Source organism: Solea senegalensis, linkage group LG2 (genome assembly GCF_019176455.1).
Source record: "Solea senegalensis isolate Sse05_10M linkage group LG2, IFAPA_SoseM_1, whole genome shotgun sequence".
Classification (NCBI taxonomy): Eukaryota; Metazoa; Chordata; class Actinopteri; order Pleuronectiformes; family Soleidae; genus Solea; species Solea senegalensis.
In genome coordinates this window covers 14,057,223-14,071,009 of record NC_058022.1, presented here as the reverse complement: position 1 = coordinate 14,071,009, position 13,787 = coordinate 14,057,223, and the positions used below count along the sequence as shown (strand labels likewise).

General features: G+C 40.4%; 1 protein-coding gene across 1 annotated transcript; it reads left to right on the top strand.

The window, feature by feature from the left end:
- Positions 1 to 1,065: 1,065 nt before the first annotated feature.
- arsh (arylsulfatase H) lies at positions 1,066 to 12,021 on the top strand. Its single transcript, XM_044053291.1, has 11 exons — positions 1,066 to 1,315; positions 2,551 to 2,706; positions 2,915 to 3,036; positions 3,145 to 3,267; positions 5,777 to 5,979; positions 6,996 to 7,216; positions 7,421 to 7,557; positions 7,847 to 7,984; positions 8,096 to 8,255; positions 9,247 to 9,368; positions 10,185 to 12,021. The coding sequence occupies exons 1-11, from the start codon at positions 1,311 to 1,313 to the stop codon at positions 10,571 to 10,573; spliced, it is 1,776 nt and encodes a 591-aa protein (XP_043909226.1). The 5' UTR covers positions 1,066 to 1,310; the 3' UTR covers positions 10,574 to 12,021.
- Positions 12,022 to 13,787: the final 1,766 nt, after the last annotated feature.

Sequence of the window (13,787 nt, the reverse complement as noted above, 5' to 3'; positions counted from 1 at the left end):
AGGCGCCACTTAAGTTAAGATTTTGATGACCTCTTCTCTGGTGTTTACATAGTCTCTCTGGGATCAGCCAAAGTGACCACCTCCGTTTGTATCAAGCATGTTGTTTCAAACTTGATTTTCTTTCTTCAGTTTAGCCACTTTAGCCACCAGCGTATGCATCAGCAGGTCCGTGATTTTGACAACTGCAGTAGTAGTTTCCCCTCAGCTGCTGTTCCAAGACTTGGATAATGTCAAACTTACAACAACAGGGGCCACAAGTACATCATTTCCTACATTCTCACACACATGTGTATTCTAGTAACCTACCTACCAACAATTATCCTTACACAGGGACATCCTTTACAGCACAGCATCACTTCAGCACTGAATTTCCTTTAAAGACACCCTTTCTGACACTGAATTTCTTCTTAATGGCACCCTTTTTGATCGGAAGGTCACTCATAGGAAACAAACTTGAAAGAACATCTCATCACTTTTCTCCACAAGAAAGACACATTTTTAAAAAATGTGTGTTTTGCTTTAGAGGCCACACATGACTCTAGAGGGTACTTTAACATGCATCTTGTGACTCAGGAGGACACTTAAATTAGTACATGCCACTGCTATAGCCTTACAGTTACAAGAGGTGATTTATGCTGACTGAGCATAAAGGAAAAAAAAAAATCTGTTTTCTACAAATCTGAATCTAAGTGGAATAAAATGATTGTTTTTTTCACGCAGCTTAAGTGAAGGAAGAATTGATTTATAAATACACTGAGACTGAAATCCACACGTATTCTTCTGTTTCAAAGTTCTTTGTAATAGAAATATGAGGAGAATGGTGCAAAAGCAAGACCAGCATTTACAATGACGGAAGTAGCAGAGTCAATATTGATATGAGACCTCTAGGCAGGATCAGGTACAGTAGCTGTCTAGACTACAGGCAGTACCTGGCCGCCAGCTGGCTGTTGGTGTTGCACTGATGCAGTCACACAGGAATGACACAATTCACTTCATCTGTTTGTCATCACCGTAGAGACAAAATGTGTATATGTATACAAATATGTATACAACTAATAATATCTCGTATAATAATATATTCGTTATAGCATTTCTCCAAAGTATCACTTTTGATACACTTCAGGGGAAAGCAGTCTTCCGTCACGCCAGGGGCACTACTCTTTGTATTTCCGTGGCAAAATGGTTTTATTTTTCCAGGTCTACGTCACTTCCGTCATGCCACAGGCGTCAGTCAAGTCTCCCGGGTCGCTGTCGTTTAAATCGGGAAGTGACAGCTGTCGTATAGTATATGAGTCGAAAGCGTTGCAGAGATGAGGTGAGTCCACTTCATATAACACGACAGTTTCTTCTGAATTAACTACAAATACCGACAGGAAACTACATGACGTCGCGGTCCTGACAGCTTAACGCAGTCCACGTTGTCTAGTAACACCCCGGTTCTTTTAAACTGCAGTTAACTAGGCTAACCAAAAACTAACGCTAGGGGAACGTTAGGAAAACTTTCCGTGGCAACCACAGGAGAACCTGGGTGGGTGGGGAACCTTTCCAACGAATAGGTAACGTTCCCATATTGTTAGCTGAGTGGACGTTGTTGTTATATTTAAAGATAAATCGGTGCAAAGTGTCCCAGTTTACTGTCACATCAGTCTGCATATAACAAAGGTCACTTATTTATGTTGTTGCACGCAAAGGTCTGTGCTGTAATGTTTGTTTCTTCATTGGAAGGAAGGAAGATTTAAAAAGAATTTAGGTCACATGTAAATCTGCATATAAAAAAGCAATTCTTTATGTTTTGAAGCAGCAGCAATTGATAAATGATTGGAGGTCCAGTGTGTAATGTTTAGGAAAGTTTATTGGCAGAAAATGATCCATAATGATGTTTGTACCAAGCAAACCAGCCAGAGTGTGCATTTCCATTTTTGAAGTGGAAGTTTACAGTGCAAACAGAACAGCTCACTCAAACCCCGATGCTTAAATAAATAAATGCAGATGGAGGGTAGAAGAGTGGAGGGAGTGTTGTGTTGTGAGTGTTTTTATCCTTTCTAAAATACGAGGACTATCATTGGGAGAACTGAGCAGAATCCTCAGTTAGGATCTGCAGTCGCACCATTAGATATGTCATTATTTCTTAAACACTGGACCTTCTAATGAGAGACAAAGAGGATGTGCTTTAAAGATAACGACCAAACCATAGTTTTGTATTGTTTTTGAATTTGAGAGCTACTTCAGATTAGATTGTGTTCTGAGGATGTGTGATGTCAATTTTTAAAAAGCTTCTTTCTTTTTTTTTTTAAAGACCTACCTCTTTTGAAGTTAAATGCAAAAAGGAGAAGAATGCCATGGGTTTTTAACTGTGGATGGATGGAAAAGAATATCTGAATAGTATTGGCACTGTGACAGAAGATGGAACAATAATAACACATCACAATATCCAAAAAATGCTGTCTTATTTGACAACTGAGTCGATTGAATCATTTCATCACTAGATGGTTTCTTCATTTCCCTGTAAGTCAAATTAAATCAAAATCATGTTTATTCTTTGACTTCAAGGTCCCCTCTGGTGGCACCACTTCTTTTCTACCTGCTCCTGGCTGCAGGAAATGATGTCACAGGGGAGGAGGAGAACAGGAAGCCCAACTTTGTCCTAATGATGGTAGATGACCTGGGTATTGGTGATATAGGCTGCTATGGCAATGATACCATCAGGTAAGTCATAGATCTGGTTGTGTTTGTGGGTTCGATTCCCTGCTCCACTAGTCTACGTGCCCATGTGTCCTTAACCCCAAGGCAGCGTGTGAATGGGTATGAAAGATGACTGTGATAGAAAAATGTGCTGTATGGAAGTGTGAGTGACAAAACTAATAAAAGAAAAAAAACTGTAAAAATAAGTTTACACCTTCTCTGTCCTCCAAAGGACTCCAAATATAGACCGTCTGGCATCTGAAGGGGTGAAGCTGACTCAGCACATTTCCGCTGCTCCTCTGTGCAGTCCGAGCCGCGCTGCTTTCATGACGGGGCGTTATGCACTCCGCTCAGGTAATCTAAACACCCTCTGGAAGACTCATCCTGGTCATATTTGCATGTTAACGCAGTGGAACCTGTATTCATTGATACATTGTTTTTGCATGTGTGTATGTTGAGTAGGAATGGGAAGCATTGGCCGTGTGCAGGTGTTGCTGTTCCTTGGAGGTTCAGGGGGACTTCCAGAAAGTGAGACCACATTTGCTAAGAGGCTGCAACAACAAGGATACACCACTGGCCTAGTGGGTGAGATAATGTAATGTGAGCTTTCACGTCCTGACCCTCATTGTAGAATTTCCTCTGACCCTTTCCCAGGCATGAGAGAAAATACAATTATGGACATTTTGGGCAGGTCAGATCCAACTTGTTTCAGCTGTACACAGTGACATCACAGCCGAGTGTAGTGTGGAGTGTAGTGTGGGTTTGTACTCAGCTTGCCTTTCAAAAGGGATGATAAAACATTGTACATGAGGAAGCAATTACAGAGTCAGAGAGCATTGTTTTCACACGTTAGAAGCATTGGCAGCACCCAACATACATATGGTTCTGCATTTGGTGCGCACACACACACACACATGCACTGTTTTGCACAAGAAAGGGGAAGATCAAACACATTTCGATTGGCTCTCGGTGGTGACACCCAAAAATCAGTGTTTAACCCTTTAAGTCTCAATTCATGTGACACAGCTTTCTACTTGTGGCTGATCACAAAGAAACCCCACGTTTGTACCTGAACAAAACCAGATTCTTTTCATAAGGTTTGTCTACAGAAGAATATTGTGTTTGTCGCTTCGGCAGTACTGTTAAATTTGCAACAAAGAGAAAGTCTATCAAGTCAAAGTGGAAGTGAAACAATATTTGCTACGAAACACTGTATCTCTGCTGTTTGAAACAACTCATCACTGCTCATGTGCCCTGGTGATGTGTGTGTGTGTGTTTGTGTGTGAGCTGACTGCTAATTTGTTCTCATGGCAAATATTTGCTTTGCCTCCAAGCCTCCAGCCTAGAGGCATCTGTCCTCGGTGATCTGATCATAGCCAGACTAAGCTAAGTGCGGGACTGAATGTTCCTAATGTGTCTTCAGTGCGTCCTCGGATCTGATCACAGGAACCACATTCAGAGGTGGTTTTGAGGATGCATTTTACTGCACATTCCTGAGCTGCATGAACACAGTCTGTCCTCGGGACAGATTAGAGACCACCTTTTTCAGCTGATGACATCTGACCAGGGCTAGTTTCACAGTTATTTTTACTTTAATCAGCACTCGTACGTAAGTTCATTTGCACCAACTGTCACAATATTAAAGTTGATCTCCTTATTATTTTGTTTTTCTAGTAGTAAAAACAACTGTTTTTTATGAGCGAGGAGAGCGTTAACTCACTCAAGCCTCACGTCTCTTTTCTCTCACGCACTCACAGCGTCACACGCGCTGACAGCAGACTCATCTGCACAGTCAGACTTGTTGAAAGTAGGGCTGCAACTAACATTTATTTTTATTTAATCAGTCTATTGTTTTCTTTGTTTTTTGGTTAGTTTTTTAGACAACAGTAAGTTTTCCTTTACCTTGTTAACCAGTTTCGGCATGTATCTTCTGAAGTTAGGTGGTGACGTGCCTTATAAGATAAATCTTCCTGTCAGATTTGACGAGATGAGGCACGTCATCGTCAGGTGACAGTTCTGAGGAAGGCAGAAGATACACGCCGAAACTGGTTAGCGAGATAAAGGAAAAACTTAACAGAAAATCCTTTGTCAGAAAATGTCGAAAAAACGAAAAAAATGTTGGTGTTTTCTAAACCTCATATATTCAGTTTTAAAGATTTCTTTGTCTCTTTCTTTTTCTGTTGTCGTTCTTAGTTGACGACTCATTTCGATTCATCAGCCCTAGTTAGAAACACAATTCTGTTCTTGCAAAACAGTGATGACATCAGTGTGTATGTGAATAAAGGGCAGGGAATCCTAGACTCTATCATATGTGGTCACACCACTGTGTGAACAGCTGTACTAGATTTTTCTGGCCATGATTGCATCACTGTGGACAGATTAATACCAGGCCTGAATTGGGGCTTATGTGTCTATGTAGATATCTTGAATTTCTCCATCAATATGGTGGATATCTGTTATCATTAGGTGGAGAGCGGCCCATAAAGTGTTGGAGAAAGGTGTAAAACCTTGAGCTCTGAAAGAGAAACTGTTTGATGTTGAACACAGGTTGTATGAAAATGAATCATAGGCAAATCCTCATGGAACATAATGTACAGATAATTTGTACTTTGTTAATGGGTAATAATAATATTCATGTATTTGAGTTTACATAGAAAATAGTCATGCATTCAATAGTAATAATTAGTGTCACATTATCTCTGGCTCCATCTTAATCTAATTTCACTATAGCACCATCTGAAGTATACAGTATGTGTGGAGGAGGAGGATGACGATGAGAGAGCAAAGGATCTTATTGGGAATTAATTTGCCTCCTTTGAAAAGTCCGTAGCTGACTTCGCTCGACCTATTTACACTGCTCCATTTTAACGTCGCCGATAATGGTGTTACTCCGAGAGCTCAATGTGTTCTCAGGTGGTACGTGCTATAAAAAGTCTAAGAAGCACTCTAGTCAATAAAAAGTTTATTTCTGCTTCACTCTTCAAATGTATACTAATGACCAATGATGTGGAGCAAACCCGTTTCACAGATGGGATGATTATACTCACATTCCTGCCTTGGACAGACTGTGTAAAAGGGGCTTCTGTCTCCGCAGGTAAGTGGCACTTGGGTGTGAACTGTGAACACAGAGGGGATCACTGTCATCATCCAAACCAGCATGGCTTCAGCTACTTCTACGGCCTGCCGTTTACCCTGTTCAATGACTGTGTGCCAGGAGAGGGGAGTGATGTCTTGGCTGACATCCAGAGCACGCTCCAGTTTACGACAACTATTCTTGGAGTTGGACTTTTCACCCTGGTAGGATAATGAGATAAGAGAAAATAAATACAGTGAAAGTAGGAAAGACACAGAAACGCATCGGAGTTGTCAGATGTCAAGCAGAAAATGAATGAGAAAACAAAGTGTTTGTGCAGTGTTCACCCTTCAGCAAAATAACTAATGTGTAATCACTTAGAAATGAATCGCAGTGTTGAAAGAATAAAACAACAACTTGGAACACAGGCTGCAATTGTAGAACCCGCTTTAGGGCAATGCAAAACAATGCCGAAACTAAATTTGCTTTGGGCTTGGCAATGATAAATAAGACTAATGGGAACTAGAAACCTTTAAAACCTCGAAGGAGAGGAAAAATAAATTAATTGGGAAATAAAGAACCACAACAACTTAGAGTGGCTTTCAGGGAGACGGACTAATAAACTGTTTGGATCCAAATTTACTGCAACGAACACAATGTAGCAATTGTTTCACTTGATGAAGGTGAGTAACTGCTTAGGTAATAATTTGTGATGTCATCTGGCAAAACATGATTTACTGTAACCTTAACTTTAATTAAACCTTGCCTAATCAGCTGGAGGAGCCTTTTTACAATTTATGTAGAATGTGTTCATTAGTATACGATCATGTTTAGTGCTTTTGAGTTTTTATGTGAACTATAACCAGACATTCCTGTGTGGTCTTGTGAACTGTGATGTGAGGAGACATGAAATTACATGAACCATAACGTGCCTTTACTTTAAAATGTATGTTTTACATTGAGCAGGTCAAATAGAAAGCAAGCGACTTCGATTGAGACTGAGCACTAGTGTGTGTCCATGTTTGACTTCAAAAGATAAATAATTAGCAGTATTAGCGTGGTACAGTCCTGATATTTCACTATCACCAATGAAAAGATAGGATTATACAGTATGTTGAGGGGTGTGTGTTTTTTTTGATATTTTAAGTAGAGAAGTAACATCACAGAATACTAGTTGTCTGGATACCTGTGATAACTGTAATAGGTTTCATTTTTGTGTGCATGTGTGATGTCATTTCAGGTGTGTGTCCATCTGTGTGGCCTCCTTGAAGTCAGCCCGAAGCTCCTGGTAGCACTTTTCTTTTTTAGTTTTGCAGCAACTGCTGCCTGGTACGTGCCTTTTAAACTCTTGCCGACCTGGAACTGCATCATCATGAGGAACCAGGATGTTATTGAACAGCCAATGACGGTAGATACACTGCCCCAGAGGCTGCTGGGAGAAGCACAAAACTTTATAAGGAGGTAGGAATCATCCACCAAAATACCAGCTTGATTGCTTTAAAACAATTCAATCAGGTTTCGAATATATCGTCAGTTTGATTTAGCCTGATGTTTGCATCAAACAGTAATTTAAAGCAGCATTTATGGATTTAAATTGACTGAATGTTTAGTAAAGGATACACTTACTGTATGTCTGATGAGAGAGCTTCTAATCTTCCTCCACAGGAATAGTGATCGTCCGTTCCTCCTCCTCTTCTCGTTAGTCCATGTCCACATACCACTCTTCAAAACCCCTGCGTTTGCAGGCAAAAGTCGCCATGGTTGCTATGGGGACAACCTAGAAGAAATGGACTGGTTCATAGGTGAGTCGCTAGTGCTGTAAAGCAAATGGTTTAAAGGTTCAGTGCAGAGGATAGGTTGCCATCCAGTGATGAGGACGGAGATTGCAACTGAGTACTTCTCCCCAACCTGCAGTGGCTGTCAGTTAAAACACAAAAGGCCCTGTTTGTTTGTGTGTTTGTTATTATTCTGGGCTGTTTTTGGAGCATATGAGTGAAACTAGTTTGAGGTTAATTATATTAATTAATTTTTTTATCAAATTCCCTCACGTCATTTATGATCTAACCAAATGTCTCCAACTGTATTTGCTAGGTAAGTTGACAGAGACGGTGGACTCCCTTGGCCTCGCCAACAATACTCTGATGTACTTTACATCAGACCATGGTGGACACCTCGAGGATGCAAACTCAGTCGTGGGCCAGAAAGGAGGATGGAACGGCATCTACAAAGGTATACATACAACAGTCATGTGTGTCCCTGATATTCTTTTTAAATATGTCATTTTCAATGCTTTTACTACAAAAAAGGCCATTTGTTTTGTAATTCCTATATGATCTTTAGGTGGGAAGGCTATGGGGGGCTGGGAGGGTGGGATAAGAGTACCTGGTATTTTCCGCTGGCCTGGCAGACTTGCAGCTGGGAGAGTCGTAGATGAACCCACCAGTCTCATGGACCTCTACCCTACACTCAAGTATTTAGCCGAGGACACACAACCAGACAGGTACAGACTTGTGATGTGGATTATTGTTGTGTGTGTGTTTGTGTTTTTGGGCTTCATGTCTAAATTGTTTCCACTGTTGTTGATGAAAAGCTTCCAGACAGCACTTAATAAATACACTTGTACGGCAAACCACAACACTGAGGGGGGGGGGAGACCGTACAATTACCTCTAACTTGAGCATGACGATGTTAGTGTTTTGTAGCCAGATGATTACAGTGTGGATGCAGGAGCACACATTATCTGTAAACAAACGTTCCTTGCTTTGGAGGAGGTTAACTTGGCAAGCACTGACAGATAAATTCTACTGTAAATATGATTTGAATTGTGTGCTGCTGAGGCAAAACGGTACTTGATACTTATTTTGTTGTTACTTGTTTATGTACAATATGCATCAGCTCTGGATCAGCATCTCAGACCAGATCGCTGGCCGCCCTTTGGCAACACGTGGCTAAGCCCGATGAAAGCACCAACTGAACATGCAGTGAGACGTATTGCAACTTCATTTACAACTGCAGGAGAAGCATTGCACTGCACTCCACAGCCAACAGAAGCACATTACAGCGATAAACGTTGGCCCACAATTGCACTGCATGATGTGTTTTACTGCAGTACAACTTCTCACTCACATAGAAAGAGATGAGTAAGATTATTTTTTACCAGTCTTGTGATCACACTCAGGAGAAGAAAGACCAGGTCCACGTCAAGGCCCTTAGCAACTCATAGGGCTCTTCAGCTTGGAAAAGCCAGGCCAATATTGACTTTGGTTTGATCTCTTTCTTTGTCAAAGGCCTTTTGTAGTTTTAAGAACAGTTTCTGCTATGTCTGAAATCCTGAATCAAGGTGAGCAAAGATTGATATTGATTGTGAAATATTCTATCACATAGCGCCAAAGGTCGAACATCTAGTATCTCCTCTGCATTAAGTGTTTAACCTCATTAAACTTTACCCTCCGCCTCCTCTCTCTCATTTTATTGTCCTTTTTTCCCTACAGACATTCAGACGGCTATAACCTCATGCCGCTGTTGGAGGGTAAAGTACAGAGATCCGATCATGAATTCATGTTTCACTACTGCGGCGTGTACCTGAACGCAGTTCGCTGGCACCCACCGGGCAGTAAGTTCACACATTTGACACAGACATGTTCCAAATCATCTGGCAGACCAATACAGTGCTTAACAAGTTTATTAGACCACCACCCAATGTAAGGTTTCTGCCACAGCTGCTCTAAATTCACAGCATTGGCAGTTATCAAAATATTTTTTTATGTAACGGGTAATAAACAGCTATGTAGAAGCCCTTTAACCAAAATGATATTTTTAATGCTAAAATATAATTATTATTGTTACTGTTTTACAAAAAAACAGAAACATAGTAAAGCATATTATTGTGTCTTGATTAGGATATCAAATTATAGTTATTTACTTGCATTCCTGAACAGAAAAATTAGTTTTAGTGCTTGAACGTTACGCTCAAATTTGCATATAAAAAGGTGAATTCAGTTTGTTATGTGCCAAATAAATAACTTTAACAAGTTTTTGAAATGACAGGTGGTCTAATAAATCTGTTAAGTGCCGTATTTCTGCCAATTTGGTCTGATCATTTATTCTACATACAAGATGAGCTGGGTTGGTGTGACCCAAGCTTAACGATTGGAGACCTCAACACATTTTATCAAACTCACTTAAAAACCAACATCACAAAATGCTTGGATGTGTTATTGTAAGTAAAAAAAAAAGATTAATTGAAGAGATTCATTTAGATTATAGGTCAGAGTTCATTCAGCTGATTGAGCTGGTAAACATGGTGAATGCACAACTGCCTTCTTGCTTAGGGCTCTTTCAACGTTTCTTTCTTACGTTTGTTATGACAATTTCAATGGCCTGTACAAGGGAAAAAATATCCTGATCTCTGGTGTGTATTTTCATCCAGGTGACTCCATCTTCAAGGTACACTTTTTCACCCCCAACTTTTCTCCTCCGGGAGCCGGGGGATGCTATGATGGTAAAGTCTGTCTATGTCACGGGGAACATGTGACACACCACGATCCACCGCTGCTATATGACATTTTCCACGACCCCTCAGAGTCTCGCCCACTAACCCCCGACACTGAGTCGAGATATGCCGAAGTCCTTGAGCAGACTGCCAAAGCTGTAGAAAGACATAGAGGTACCCTTACACACAAACATGATCCTCAGTCATCGGCACACAGTGTTCAAAGTCAGATGACTTGGGAGAAGATTCTGTGGAAACCTTGGCTCCAGCCCTGCTGTGGGACCTTTCCATTCTGTGGCTGCAAAGAGGAAACGTCACATAGTTAAGGGAAAAATATTCCTTTTAGAGATTGAAACTTTTCTACTTAACGCTTTGCAGGAAAAAGTATATTATAATAATAAGGGTCACCTTTTTCATGAGCAATATAATGCAGCGACTGTGATGCCTCAGGGTGCTTTCTGGTTCTTCCACATTTTCAAGCATTTTAAAGATGAAAAAAGCCAGCATTATGGAGATTTTCAACAGGACACAACTTGCATTGAGACACCAAAAAAGTACACATTTTCAAAAGGAGAAACTAAGTGAAATCCTTAAATGAATACCAATTTTAATACTGCTGACCATAATCAATAATCGAATGAAGTTTAAACAGTGCGTGTGCTGCGCAGTGTCTACTCACTACAGAGGACAGGGTCTCTGCAGGCCGGTCCATTTGTTAATTATTCAATTATTTAATGCCTCTTCTGTTGCTTTTTAAAAGTTGTGTTTGTTTGAGAGGGAAATGCTTTGATCGTCGGATCAGAATGTATCACCGTTCACTTGGCTTGGCGGTGGGAAACTTTTAATCTTTGCTAATCTGCTACTTCTTCTTATCTTTAATTATGAGGATTTGTGCATTTAATGAGTGTTCGCTTGAAAGTAACAGATGGTTTAAACGGACACTCAAGCTTGAAATGTGAATGAATTCATTTCCTTTTTGAAAATACTCCTTCATCCTGACTTCGACTTGACATAGGTCTTAAGTGAAGTCATTGTTGTTGGATAAAGCTCTTAAAAAGCCTTTCCAGTGCCTGAAGTAGAACTATTTTTGTATGTGTTGTTATTAAATGAACGATCAGTTCAGTGCTTTTTTTTTTTCTTACAAGGGAACTTGATTATGCTTGAAATAAACAGAATAAAGAGGTTACTTTGGACCTGTTGGCTACATTTCACTTGAATTCAGTCAGGTATGATAATAATGTTGCAGTGTTTTTTAGTACATGGTCCATGACAATAAAGAAATCATGAATCCACAAGTCCTTGTGAAGGCCATTAGGGGGCAGAGTCAGACTGTTACATGCAGCATGCTCCTGTTCTGTCATCTTGGGCTGTGTGGTTTCATTTTGAATTTGTGCAGTATATTATACATATTCTTATGTGCAAAAGTACTATCTTAATAGCAGTACTAACAGGTATCACTGTAACATTGTATAATGTATTTTTAGTGCTAAAATGGAATACATTTCCCCCCTCGTGCATTCTAGTTTGTCTTGTTCCACCTGTTCCAAGTCTTGTTCCACCTTCAGTTATTCCTTCCCCCTGAATATTGACACGATATACACCCATTATTATCCCCTCCCCCCCGTTATTTATCTGTCATTTTGTTTACATAGTAATGCCTTTTATCTTTGCGCTTGCCCTTCAAAAAGATCAGCGCTTATGATCAGCTGCAGAGCAGCACTACTGAGTGACGGTGAGGCAGGCTGTGAGTCCTACTTTGACTACAAGGACATCCTGCAGTTTCACACATCTTCAGTAATAAAATACTTTGAAGACTGTGTGAACTCCTCCATCATCTGTGCCATCATCATCACTCATTGTTATCACCATCAGTACTTACTCTGACTTCCTCCAGCAGTGGCTGGTTGTCAAAACATCAAAGTTTGCTACAGTGGCAGGCTGTAATTGCTTTCCTTCCACCCATCCTCTCTTTCCTCTTCCTCCATCTCTTCAAACTGCTTTCTTCCACTCCTCCTCATCGTCCTTGTTGTCCTCCCCCTCCAGAAAGTCCACTCACATCTGCAAACGAGGAGGGAAATTTTAACATCGTGCTCGTCGTCGTCCATATTGTAATCGTTCCCATCATAGTCTTAGTATTTACTTCTCTCTCTACAGCAGAGGCCTGTACATCAAACACTCAGCAAGTTCATTACACCAGACTCTCCATTATACGTCAAACCGTAAATCATGCAGTCGACTGTACATAACGACATTTGGCTGTACATCAGAGTTAATGATGGCTGTTGGGAGAGAATGTTGTTGGCTGTATATCATGTCACACACACACACATGTAGTGTGCACACATGGCCACATAGAAACATACGTGTGCACAAGTGCGTACATGCACAAACACGCATGTGCACATTGTATATCATGTCGTTTTTGAACTGATCGGTAGATTTCTGAAAAGGTCAGTGTTTCAGGAGACGCCATAAAGCATATTTACTCCCCTCACTCTGACACGCATCAACACACACACACACGCAACTAGAAGAGACGAGAGAGCTACACCAGAAATAGCTCTCCTGCATTTAGCATCTCAAATACACAAACGCTAATAGCCATTGGTGTTTGGGGTTTGTGTCTCACTGGATGATGCTAAGAATAGAGGTTATTATAGACTAGAGAAAAGAAAAGACTTTAAAAAGAACATGTGGCAGAATATCTTTGTTGTGGAAAATCTGTTTTCCATCTTTGTAATTAGCTCGTACTCCCTTTTTTTTTTTTTTTTAGATTAGCCAACAATGTCAAAACTAGACTAGTCTGTCATGTTCAACGATTGAAGTCTGAATTAAATAGCCAGTTCTGATACTGATCAGTCAAACACAAACAATACTGGAATTCATGATCATTTATGACAGCTTCATAACCTTTTCGTCCCTATGTCAGCTGGCATAAAGCAGTAGAAGAGGAGCGAGCGATTGGGCTTCATAACCTTCTGGTAAACCATTAAGGAATAATTCAACATGGTGGCACAGTCACTTCATGATTTGAGAGTTAAATGAGACGATAAAAACGTCTCATCTGTGCATCAAGTGGGCCACAGTTTGAACTGGGATGCAATTAGTCTACAGCTTAGCATGCAGCTCGAGCGAGTTAAGAAATTGCTTTAATAAGACAGATATTTTTTGGATAAATCATGTTGATTACAGAGCACTCGTTTCCAGTTGAAGGCGAAATAATTAGCTCCATGGCAACATTATATACAGATATGGAAGTGATATTGATTTTTCATCCAAGTCTCCCAAAGTAAAACACTATGTATATTCCCTAAAATATAGTACAGTTGTTTTAATTCACTAGTTAACTTCAGTTCATATCATCAAATGTTTAATCTAATCATGACTTGAAAATGCTTTGTGAGATAGTCACCTGGCTCTTCAACCAAGGGAGATTCTCTGTGACCTGTCAGTGGCCATGTTCTGTTTGGCTGAGGTTTTCTTCAAACCACAACTGACCTCTGTGGTAAAGCTGTCGCAAATCATCATAGTCCACAGCCC